General features: G+C 34.5%; 1 protein-coding gene across 2 annotated transcripts in view; it reads left to right on the plus strand.

The window, feature by feature from the left end:
- EPHA3 (EPH receptor A3) overlaps positions 1-13,245 on the plus strand; it is a 134,762-nt gene that overhangs the window by 53,908 nt on the left and 67,609 nt on the right. For both annotated transcript variants that reach the window (XM_017885480.1, XM_017885481.1), the window contains exons 5-7: positions 5,072-5,174; positions 5,857-5,924; positions 10,906-11,031. In XM_017885480.1, coding sequence (XP_017740969.1) covers positions 5,072-5,174; positions 5,857-5,924; positions 10,906-11,031 — 297 coding nt within the window. The remainder of the gene's footprint in view (positions 1-5,071; positions 5,175-5,856; positions 5,925-10,905; positions 11,032-13,245) is intronic.

Here is a 13,245-nt window from a genome sequence, read left to right on the forward strand (position 1 = left end):
AGTTTTGTATTAGCAATTCTTCCATTGATTGAAAGAGAGAAGAGGAAAAAAGGGTGGAAAAAATGAGTTTTTTCCCCCTCCTCATTTATTTAAAAACCGTGAGTTGCACATTTTAATTTTTTTTACAAAAGTTAATTTACTTTTGCTATTTCACCATAATGTTTTAAATACAATTGAGAAACTTTATCGAAATAAATAAATTTAAATAAAAATTTAATTTTAAAATGAATTTGAAATAAAAATAAGAAAAAATGCCTTTTGTCTTAGGAGGTAAAAAAAAAAATTTTTTTTTGTCTCACTCTATTGTTTTTTTAAAATCAAAATGACATATTCCTAAATACTCTAAGTATTTAATAAGAATCTTATTTGTTATATGTTGATTTTAAAATAAATAGACATAAGGTTTATGTTTGTATTTAACAGTTTGCTTTTTCCCTCTAGTTTTAATTTTTTATTTTATTTATGTATTTATTCATTCTTTTTGAGACTGAGTCTTGCTCTGTCGCCCAGGCGAGAGCACAGTGGTGAGATCTCAGCTTACTACAAAATCTGCCTCCCGGGTTCAAGAGATTCTGTAGCTGGGATTACAGGTGTGTGCCACAACACCAGCTAATTTTGGTATTTTTAGTAGAGACGGGGTTTCACCATGTTGGCCAGGCTGATCTTGAACTCCTGACCTCAAGTAATCCAACTGCCTCAGCCTCCAAAAGTGCTGGGATTACAGGCGTGAGGCACAGCACCTGGCCAGTTTTAATTTTTTAATTACATAAGAATGTCTCATTCATGACATGTATGCATATATTTTGGTAGAACACAATGTATTTTGAGCTGGAATTTAGATAACATTTTCTGAACTTTATAAGGAAGAGATGGAGGCAGAGTAGAGCACATATATTTTTCTAAGTGCTTTAAAATATCTTATTTTTGTATGTCAGTACTTTATATTTATTATCATCTTCATTTTACAGATGAGGAAACTGAGTCAAAGAGCGGTTAAGGAAGTTTTCCAAAGTCACACAATTGGCAAGGGATATGTCGATTCCAGAATCCATGTTTCTACATGACAGTATATAAAGCAGTATGATAAACATTTCATTTGATTCTGTTCTATAAGCTCTTCAGATATTATTATATCATTTTATACATGATCTAAGATACACATTTTATGTGTTTTTTTCTGAGTTTGCATATCTAGTCAGTGGAGCAACAAACCTAGAATCTCCAGGTTTTGAAGTCTTGAACCAGTGCAATTACTGCACATGAAGAAGAAAAATACTAAACTAAGACCCGTGGAAAGCTGGGAGTATAAAAGAGTAAAAGGATTTTCCTAGCATGGAGTTGGCTTCCAGCAATACGAGAAGTACAGACATTAAGGCATGTTTGGAAGAGCAGATAGTCCAACTCTTTGGAAACCCTCAGTGGGGAAAAACCGAAGCCGTGGTGTGTGCTTCGTGCACAAGAAAACCAGGGACAAAGTGAGAGTTAAGAGCAAACACATTAGAGCAGATGAGCATTATTACAGTGAACTTCACAAGTCATTTCAAGTCTGCATGTCTCGGTTTTGCTATCTGGACATTGGGAAGCATCATGTGATAACTCATGAGATTTTAATGTTGATTAAATATGTTATTACTTGTAAAGAGCTTTAAATAGTACCTCATATAGCCTCATATAGCAGATACTCACTGTGCATGTGTGTTGTGTTTAAACAAATAGTCCATAATTTGAACATCTGAAGAATTTCAAGAACAACAATCTGTGGAATAAAGTTGAATTTTAAAATTAGAGGATTTCATTGGATATTACCATGAAGAAGACCACCCCAGGGATAATTAAATTAGCACTCCCGAATGCCTCACACCTCGTTATTTGTTGTTTTGAAGAGTAAAAATGGTACAACTTTACTTCTTGGGCCCTATTACTAGGGGATGTAAAGGAAGCCTGACAAAGGGAGAATGGAATCATTAAGTAGAGAAATTTCTATATAAAAATTAGGCGTTCATCATCTATAATTTTGTAGGAAATAGAGTACTTTTGCAAAGTTTTCACCAGGGAAATGATATAACAATTGGTAACATTTATTGGGCACTTAATGTATGCTTGGCACTACTGTAAGTGTTTTACTAGTACCAACTCATTTAATTCTCAAACAACCAAATTATGTCACACAGCAAATAAGTATAAATCCAGGAGTTCTGACTCAAAAGAATGAACTCCGAATCACTCTTTTGAGAGAGAAAGCCAGCACTCTGTGTAGGATGGAGCAAAACAGAAATGACTAGAAACAGAGGGAGCAGAAAACAAATTCAAATTCAATTATTAAGAAATGTAATAGCTATCAATTACATTAAATTATTAGACACCTGTATAACTCATCACTATTATTCATTCACATATTTGCTAATTTTAACAATGAAAACGATCTGATTTAGTTAGGTGCTTTAGATAGCCTCTGAGAGTCATATATTTTAGAGATAGAAAAAACTGTAGAGAAATCCTAGTTTAATTCTGTTTTCAACAGAAAAAAAAATAGAGAATTATCTTTTCTCCTATCATATTTCCCTTCCCAGTTTCACTGAGCTTTATTTTATAAGCTGGCTAATCAAAATAAGGTTTGAATTTGAGAATTCAATAAATTCTATATGCTTTCTATAAATTACTACAGTATGCAAAGTGAAAAACATGAGTTCAAGTCACCACTCTATGTTTATGGAGAGTTTTTGAAATATTGGATTAAACTATTTCACAAATCATTCACATATCTTTAGCCAATGGATAGGGATGTATCAGTCAGATGCTCTGGGAAGAAGATACCAAGATGAAACTACAAGAGCTTTATAGGAGAAATATTTGTGAAGGATGAAAGGCAGATGGAGCTGAGCCAGGCAAGCAGAACCTCAGACTGAGATGTAGGTCTGTCATTTATAAAGGGAAGGAGGGAAAGAAGAAAGAGTTGAGGAAGGGAAACCCCAGACAGAAATGCAGCTCTGAAGGTCTCAGCCAAGCCAATGGGGAGCTTCAGAGCACACATCACCGGTTTGAGGAGTGTTGCATTCGGCAGGGATGGCCACGCTCCATAACCCTTTGCCAGTACTGTTAAGTCACTAAGGGGAACACAACCTGTGTTTGAAGGCTGTAGTGGATCCTGAAGATGCAGCAGCTGGAGGCTGTCTGCTGACTATACTCTTTGCAGCGGGAACATCTGAGCAAGCACTCCTGTGACTGCCATAGTGGTATAAACAATAGTTTGCTGGTAGTAAAGAATAAAGGCCTTGCAACAGTTTATATTATGAGTGTGCCATCCTGCCACACTCTGAGCACTTTTGTGTTTTTTTCAGACGCTACTCACAGGAAACTCCTAACAACCTATATGTCACGTTTCTTTTCTTGCATTATTTAACTATCCCGAAAAACACATATTTTAGAGAAAATCTTCCAAACTTAGATTTGTTCAGGCTGAAGATGCCATGTTGGCTCCTGGAGAGGTGATATTATTCGGATAACTAAACTAGCTCTTCTTTTGAGTCCTGAGGTGTTCATGTATTTAATCAACATTTACCACAAGAACAACATATGCAAATAAGAGCATAAAAGAGGCTATTCCAGGAAATGTGTGTATTTTTAAAAATCTAGAGATTAGGATGCTTATGGAGTTTGTAGGAGATGGGGCTGGCGATTTAAACATGAAACAGATCCTAAATGGCTTGTACATGCTCTGCTATAAAATTTGCATTTTATCCTGAAAGTTATGGAGAGTCAAAATTTTCCTATGCAAACATTTTATGCATAGGAATGACATGGTCAAATTCATGGTTTAGAAGGAATATTCTAAAAGATAAAATATGTGAAAAGCATACAAATAGAGACCCAATTAGGAATTTCTAATTATAATCCAGAAGATAAATGAAGACTTAAACTAGGATATTTAAGAGTGTTTGGTGATTAATTGGAAGCAGAATGATTAGGAGGTGGAGAGGAGAAGGTTATTTTATATTTATGGTCTAGATTCTTGCTCCTCAAAATGCTGTGGTCTGAAATCAGCATAATCAGCACTGCCTGTGTGTTCATATGTGTTCATAAGAAATGTACAGTCTCATTTTCCACTCCGGATTGACGGAATCAGAAATTGCTTTTCCAGAGATTCCTGAGTGGTTTTTGTGAACATTAAAGTTTGAGAAACACTGGTCTGGGTCAAGAGTCAGTAAACTTTTCCTGTAATAGGCCAGATAATAAATATTTTAGGCTTTGTGCACATCATTCTCTATTGCTGCTACTCAACTTGCCCATTCTAGCATAACATTGGTCATAGACAATGTACAAATTAATGATTGATGGTGGCTATGTTCCAATAAAACTTTATTTATAAACAGCAAAATTTGAATTTCCTAGATTTAGAATTTTCACGTGTCATGAAATCTCATTATTTTGACTTTTTACGACCGTTAAAAGAAATGTAAAACCATTCTAAGCTCACGAGCTGTACAAAAACAGGGGACAGGCAAGATTTGGCTCCTGGGCCTTTTTGCTAACCATTTATCTAGGTGAATAAATGGGCTCAGGAGCCATTTATAAAGGTAAGAAATAGAGGGACAGTTTGTTGATGGTATGCGTTGAGGTCCATGTATCATATCACTTTTCAAAAGAATATAGATATTGGAGGTAAAACAAGCTTATTTAGAAAGCTTTTTATAATTTTTTGCTGAGAACTCTTCCTGTCTTCTCTAAGATCCTCCCGTAACTTCTGGTTCATTCAATGAGATTCTTGCCATTGAGGGCAGAGAAACCCAGTACAGCAAATTTTGGACAGGAGACATTTAAATAATGTTTGATTGATGTCATTGGAACAAAGTATTTAATCTTATTAATCAGGTAGAAATTTCAAGCAAAATTATGGGACATGTCTATTTTTTTAAACACTAAGTAAAGAATACTTTCAACATAGTATCAGACATTAAGCCATACTTCAAGTAAAAGTAGAACACAAATTAATTAATTAATCAATCAACTGTTCCATGTAGATGTTGATCATGATTTTAAAACCTGTTCTTATTTTTTCTCTTCAACCTCACAGCTTTCTCCATCTCTGGTGAAAGCAGCCAAGTGGTCATGATCGCCATTTCAGCGGCAGTAGCAATTATTCTCCTCACTGTTGTCATCTATGTTTTGATTGGGAGGTGAGTTCACAGTCTGTTTTACTATTCACTTTCATTGTTGCCGTTGGTTGCTGTTACAATGTGAAGAGTGTGCTCAATAAAATATTTTAACAAGGAAGAATGTCTCCATTTGTAATTTAGGTCCTCTCTTTCTTCTCCTTTTCTTTGTTTCTCCATCCTTCGTTTTGATTTTCTGCTCTACCTTAAATTCCTGTCCCCACTCTTTAACACACACCCCTCCTCTTCTCTCTTCTGACCCCACTACTAATTTTTACTTTCTTTCTCTAATTATCTCCTCACTCTTCAAATAACCCCAGATTTCCTTGACACTTTCTCACCCAGAACAGGGGTAACACTGCACAGCACTAATCATTACCCATGGAGACTTTACCCTTCATTCCTTCTAACAGAAGCTGTTAAAAAATACTATAAACACATTCTAAGGCCATTATAAAAACTGAACTGGAGGGTCTGCACAGTGGGAAGCAGCTCGGTGTATCTCCTCATTAGGCAGCTTTCCAGGGTCCCCAGGGAGAGAGACTTTCTTCAGAGGATTTAGAAAATATGATGTTATTAAACTTTCACTAAAGCATTTAATTGTTTGAGGAAAATGCTTTATTTTTATGCTTTGCACATTCTGAGCGTAGATAACCATTTTAAGTATATTCCTCTTATGTGTTCGCTTTCCTTGATTTACCTCCAGGTTCTGTGGCTATAACAAGTCAAAACATGGGGCAGATGAAAAAAGACTTCACTTTGGCAATGGGCATTGTAAGTTTCTAAACTTGGCTTTTTTTTCGCTTCACTATTTTGAGTTCTAGGAGTTATTGATTTACAATTGGTTAACTTTCTCCTGACAAAGAGACTTCAAAAGTAATTTTATGGAAAACTAAGTACATTAAATTTATTTTAGAAAAGAGGGAAATTCACAGTTCTACATTAAGTAATTTTTATATGTGTACATTTCAGCATACTTAAGCTAAAATAAAGGGTAATCTGTGGTTTACATTCAAATAACGCACATGATAGGTAGTAGAAACTGTAGTCTGCTCTGCATGGCTGAAATGCAAAGCGTATCTTCAGTTTCCTTATTACTAGTCCTTTGCTAAACTCTAAATAGGAGACTTTTCTCTTTCCTAACTGCCAAGTAAATATAAACAACCTCTGTTTATTTGAAGTGCCTTATTCCATTTTATCAACCAACCTAGAAAGAGCCTTTAAAATAAACTGTTTATTTTGCAGTTACATGATATCCAACTAGTAGTAAAGCCAGAACTTTCTCTCCACATTTTAATCTACTCTTTTAATTTTTTAAAAATACTCATTTAAGAAACAAAGTGTTTACAACTAAAAAAAAGACTTTTTTTTTTTTTTTTTTGGTGAAACGATTCATTCCAGGTGCTTTGCCTTCCAAACTATGGCTCGGCTTAGTGTGGCAATTACTAATCAGTGGCTTAAATAGCGTGTTCTCATGGAAATTAGTACAAAGACTATACTCATGCCTATGTGCTCTAAAATAATCTCAATATAACTAATGTAGTCTTGTAAGCATTCTTTTCTTTAGCATTCACTATTGGCTTCTAAAATTATTTGCCAATTAACATGATACTTTGTATCAGTCATTAGAGTATCATCTAAAAATAATAGCTTTAGTTATAACTCAAGTAAAATACTTGACTACCTGTTGCTAACCTGCAGGAAGCATACAGTAGCTTGAAAAAAATGCCTTTCAAAATATAAATTGATATGAGATGAAAGCAGTATAGGAGTTCGCAAAAGCATTGTTTTGTTCATCCAATTGCAGAGTCTATAAAATAATTCACACAAAAAAGCCAAAGTACTACATTCCTAAAATCAACATCACGTCAGTCCAGATTAATTAGGTGACCAACTCAAAAGTCTAAACAGAATGCCTGAACAAGTTACAGGATACTTGTCTTTCTTTTTCTCAATGGGCCCACAAAACACTTGTGTTACAATTTTTATGCATAAATTAGAGCAGTGGCATTCTTGTGAATTAAGTCACCGTTAATTTTACTTGAACAGTTGTCGTAAATATCATCTTTAGAGCAAGACCGTGCAGATTTGATTTTTTTATGGGAATTCTACATCTTACGAATTTTGAGCTTTGGTAAATTTCTGTGTGCCAATTATTAAACAGGTTCCTCTATCATCCCAGTCCATTTTGCTATTGATTTTAGGGTGGACTTTGTTGAAACTTTAATTTTTTTCAAACGCACAATATCCTTATGACAAACAAAAAAGAAATGTATTTCATCCTGACTGCAAAGGCATAAAGTAACTTACGTGCATGTCATAAAGTTTCTGCCTCTTAATACTACAGCTGGTTTATTTCAGACCATTTATTTGGTATTACTTTAAAAAGCTCTAGCCATGAACTGTTCCCTCCAGCCTTGTTACAAATCCTATAATATTGCTTCAAAAGGAAAGAAATGTGTTTCACCTCCTAAGATCCTGTCCCCTTGCCCTTTCTGGCTGGGCCTTTTTACTTCTTTGCTATCCTTAGGGCAACTCATGCTGGTAAAATGGAAATGTAAATTGTGTTTGCACAGAACGAGCTGTAAAGTAGTGCAGCTTAACACGTGTGCATGTGTTTATTATCTGGTTTTCATGACAGAGCCCAGTTACTCTGTGTGTTGCCCTTAATTATTGGTGTGAAGGGATTATGTGCCTTGCAGCCTGAATCACCTGATTCCTGGAATCTCTGGGGTCAGCAGTTAAAAATCAGCAGCCAGTGCTTCTACAGTGAACAGACCATTTTACTTGGGGGTGTATATGTTTATGTTTGTTATTTTTTTTCCCCAAATGTCTTATGGATGGGAAATAAATTCACCTTATTTTAATTAATAGCAATTAATAGGATTGATTTTATTTGGGAATGGTTAATTTTCAAATTATTTAGTAATAGTATTGCATATAGTTATTCATCACACATATATTCTCTACAAGCTGACTGGTACTGAAGGGTAAATCTAAATCATAACTTCAAGACTTACGTTTAAGGCCAATGCTTATTTAAAATATGTGAGACATTGTTCCTAACAACTCATTTTATAATCTGTGTAAATTCTGATGCCAGGAAATCTCCCCCACGTTAATTTTCTTAGCTTCAGCAAAGCAAAACAGTCGTAATTAGGTAGAAAACAGTTCCATTTTACCTTATGTTTAAAGTCTCATTTTATTTCCTTGAAAAGGATTGCTAGATTTCTTTACCTTACTGTTACTAAGTAAAGGCAAATAAAAACTGGAAGATCACACATTATAGGGTCGATCTGATGTGAGTTTTCATCCTTAAAATGTGACTAAATGGAATAAATGAAAAGACTCCAACAAGACTTTATTTCCTAACATATTTTAGTAATGGTTACTTACTTTTACAATTTTTCTTACTCCACATCTAGAAAAGTATGATAGCCTTTTCTTAATCTTAAATAAGTTTCTTCTTTTAAAGGTAAAGGGTTTTAGTACTGATAACATTAGAAGTTATTTTAATGTAATAATAAAGCACAGTAGATTACTGTATTAAAGGGTGACTCTCCCATCTGTTTTTGTAGGAAGGATTCATGCTTATATGGAAGAAGCATGCAAGCTGATCTGTGAGCTCAAAAGAAATGGACATTTCTAAGCTTAAATTCTACCATTAGGAAACCTCAATTATATTAATAATTGTAAATAAATGTTCTTAACAATGAAAACACTCCTTAGGACAATGAGCTCTATCCATAAATTGAGCGAGAACTATGTAACAGTCTCTCATGCTAGGCATTTGAATAGCAAAGCTTTTTTTTTTTTTTTTTGTCTCGGAGCCCTAACTTGTCTTTTTGGTCAAGATATTCAAGATGAAAAACTCTAAAAGTGAAGTTCTCACTGCAAAAGTTACTCTACTCAGAGTTTGCCCAAAGCAACGGACAGAACTTGAATTTCCCCGTTTCTGTGGATATTGACTTCCTAGACAGTGGTGTTCTTTCAAATTATCCACACCCGCCTCAAGCTGGATAGCGCCTGCTCTTTTGTTGTAGCTGTATCAGCACCAGGCAGAAGTGGGAGTCGTGTTAACTTTTCTTCTGTATTCTCTGTTTGCCCTCTCACCGCCATCCCTACATCTTAATATGCTGTGTCAAAGTCATCCAAATAATAGCTGAGGAAAATAACGTTTTTACCTAACCTCTCTCTCAGCCACCATTTCTTTAATAACCAGTTTATTCTTGCACTTACGTTTCTTTACTCAAAATCTCTATGAAAGCTTTACAGGAACATAAATGGTAACGCATTATAACTACGGGTTTCATTAAGTTGTCTTGTAGTTCAATGAATTGATCATTTGTTAACACACACTGTGAAATCCTAGACTTGTTGGCCTAATGTTCATTGTACTGAGGCCTCCCAGAAAAACTGCGGCCATCTGCAATCCCCACAACTATTTAATACAAACTACAAAACTAACTCAAAGAAACGATTGGTTCATGCAGAGTGTTCAATTGCAACTTTGGCAATGAGATTCTCCCATTATTAAGTACTATTGTAAACAATAATATCTGATTTCATTTGTTATATTAGAAAAAACTTCAATAATTTAATGTAATGAATGAAAATATATTGCACTATTAAGTATCCGTATTCTGTGCTAAAACAATGCTGTTAATGTTATCAAAATTAAAAGCAAAATCAGTAGTATTAGCAGATATACCATAGAAGTTACATTGCAATTTCCTTTAATGTTAGAGCATATTTATATACTTTAGTAGATCTTAGAATCACTTTTTTAAAACTCAGGGTTTTGTGTAGAGAAAGTTAGTTTATTGAAAATTGCAAATTGTTTCCACTGTTATTTTCTAAATTATAGGAATCTTATTAATATTAAATCAAATCTAAAATGATTATCCTGTATCAGTTGTCTGTAATATTTTAACTACAGGATATGAACAGTTTTACCTTCAGAATAATTTAATGAATAAATATAATACAAAGGAGATTTTCATTTAATAAATTACATATATGACTAATGTTTGGAACTTAACTCCTTAGAGCCATTATTCAACCCATAGACAATATTTATTTTACTTCTAATTATGTTGTAAAGCTACACAATATGATTATATTTAACTGATACTATATTGGTGTGTATATATAATACATACATGTGTACACCTACTAACAGCTTAAAGTAGATCTGTAATTACAGTGGGAGATTTTGATTGTGAATGTTAATATGAGCAGTATGATGTCAGAAGGTATGCCATTATATATCCTTTAATTTATCTATACTTGCAGCCATTATCTCACCTTATAATTGTATTGAATTATTTTCCAGTCTTCCATTGTAATAGATACCTGGTTATTATAACATTTGTGTAATCATAAATATGCAATAGCATAGTGGTGTTCACTCACTGTTGCTCCTGGTAGTAATGACTAGGTCTAATCAGTTCTGAATCATCTTTCTTCTTAAGATCCCCTTTTTTGAATATGCATTTTCCTTCTGATGTTTTTGCAAAGAAAGCTCCTCATAAAAAGGTTCCTTTTTATGATTCATCGTAGAGAACATGTTTTCTTAAATTTTTCAACACTTAGTCCAATGTCACTGCAAGTTTCTGTTATACTACAGAATAAACTGAAGGTTGTGCACCTTATGGGGTGGTGATTTTTTTAACCAATAATGTCATAAAATTTAATCTATAATTATTTTTATAAATCGAGCTACAATTGCACCTTTCTTTCTTTCCTCAAACAGTAAAACTTCCAGGTCTCAGGACTTACGTTGACCCACATACATATGAAGACCCTACCCAAGCTGTTCATGAGTTTGCCAAGGAATTGGATGCCACCAACATATCCATTGATAAAGTTGTTGGAGCAGGTAACCACAATGACCCTACTGCCAACTTAGTACTGTACTTGAATCATGATTGCTCAGTCTCTGAAACCTAAGTATGTTCCTAAGGAAATGGGGATTTTCTGATTTCATGATCAAAGGCAAGTAATAAATAAGTGCAGTATTTAATGGAATGTAATGAGTTCAAAGGTGCCAGACTTACCGGCTCACGGACCATGACTGCTTTTAATTTATTAAATTTCTGATGTGACAGCAGCAACAACTGAGTCTTCCCATAGCTGCGCTGATTGGGTGCCACAGAACCTATTGGGTTGAATAAGGATAACTGGATAAAAGTCTATTTCAATTTAGACAAGCCGGGTAATTTAAAGTTTCGATTTTCAATTTTAGAATCATTTTTGGAATTAAAAGAACAACACAAAATAAAATCATGACTCATCTTACACAAATTTTACCACAACTATCTTGAGTGGATATTTTAAATGACATAAGTTGCTCTATTTTAATGCTTGCTTGACTTTGAGTAGTCTTATTGTGTTAAAGCTTTTTTTTATAAAGGTATCTCGTTGTGCTAAATACTAATTTGAACAATGACAAATTCGGTAACAATCACCTATTAAGTGATTAATAACAGTTGCATATTTATAAGAACAATTTCACATATTTGTAAAATAACAGTATTTTATGTATTTACACACAAACACATAATATGTGCAGTATGCGTGGGAATAAAACTGCTATCCAAAAGTAAAAATGAACCATGCTCAACAATAAAAAAAAACTACAATGCAGTTCTTTTATTTTTTAAAATTTCATACCTAATCCTTCAATGTCACTACCCAAAACAAACATAAACTAGTTGTGTTGATACAGGAATTCTTTGTGTAACATCAGATTACATTTTCTGCAAGTACTGCATTTATATATTTGGGAGTGATTTGTCTTTACAAAAATGTACATGTAATGCTTTGTTTCTTTTCTATACACCAAAGTATACTTAAAATCAAGTAGAGTTAGTATGGGAACAGAACAATCTTACTGTTCGTATTATGTAAATATAATGTTAATTTACTAGAGCTTCTCTTCTAATTGTCCTAATTTTGTATCCTAAAATTTACATGTGCAGGTAATATTAAAATATGAAATGTGTGTTCATGGAAGGAAAATGGAGTAGTAACTTCTTTTTTACAATCTAAGACTTGAGAGTAAACATATTTGCTGTACATCTGTGGTGATCCAGTGCCAAAGCAGATATATATCTTGTTTACTCTGTTTCATTTCTACCGTCCTGATTTGTGAACAGCTCCATGATGCAGAAGGGTTTAGTCTGGCTGATTTTATTGTTTCCCCACAAGAGTGCACTTTTCTCCAGCATGGAGTCAGTGGTAGCAAATGCAGCACGAGGACTTTGAACAATCAACTGGAGAATATGTTGAGAGGAGGAAAAGGTTACTTATGCTAAGCCACTGTCCAGAAGCCAGGCAGAGATTATTATGATGTTGAAATTTAGGTACCTCTCCATTGATAAAATATTTTTATATAGATATTGTTGACAGACTCAGATATCCAGAGTGTAGTGATTTGGGACAAAGCACACCACTGAAAATAGCAGCTGATGAATGAGATAAGGGGAGGTCTATTTATACTGAATCACTTAATCCCTGATGCTCATTCAAGATTAGAATAGAGCCTGCTTCCTATTTCTCTCTTCAAGTATATATGTAAGTTAATTAGATATATTCCCATGTTCAGGGTTTTGCAGCCAATATTCACATTTTTCACATTCAGAACAATAAAACTGTACTTATTTTATTTGCAAATAGGCATATCTTCAAGGTTAGTTATGCTTTCCCTGAAATAATTCAATATAATATGCACACCCAATTCTAGACTGCCTTGATGACCCTTCGGAGGGTTTGTGCTTACCAAGTTAGAAACTGAGGCCGGGCGCGGTGGCTCAAGCCTGTAATCCCAGCACTTTGGGAGGCCGAGACGGGCGGATCACGAGGTCAGGAGATCGAGACCATCCTGGCTAACACGGTGAAACCCCGTCTCTACTAAAAACTATTAAAAAAACTAGCCGGTCGAGGTGGTGGCGCCTGTAGTCCCAGCTACTCGGGAGGCTGAGGCAGGAGAATGGCATAAACCCGGGAGGCGGAGCTTGCAGTGAGCTGAGATCCGGCCACAGCACTCCAACCTGGGTGACAGAGCGAGACTCCGTCTCAAAAAAAAAAAAAA

This window comes from Rhinopithecus bieti, unplaced genomic scaffold, assembly GCF_001698545.2.
Source record: "Rhinopithecus bieti isolate Rb0 unplaced genomic scaffold, ASM169854v2 scaffold_15282, whole genome shotgun sequence".
Classification (NCBI taxonomy): domain Eukaryota; kingdom Metazoa; phylum Chordata; class Mammalia; order Primates; family Cercopithecidae; genus Rhinopithecus; species Rhinopithecus bieti.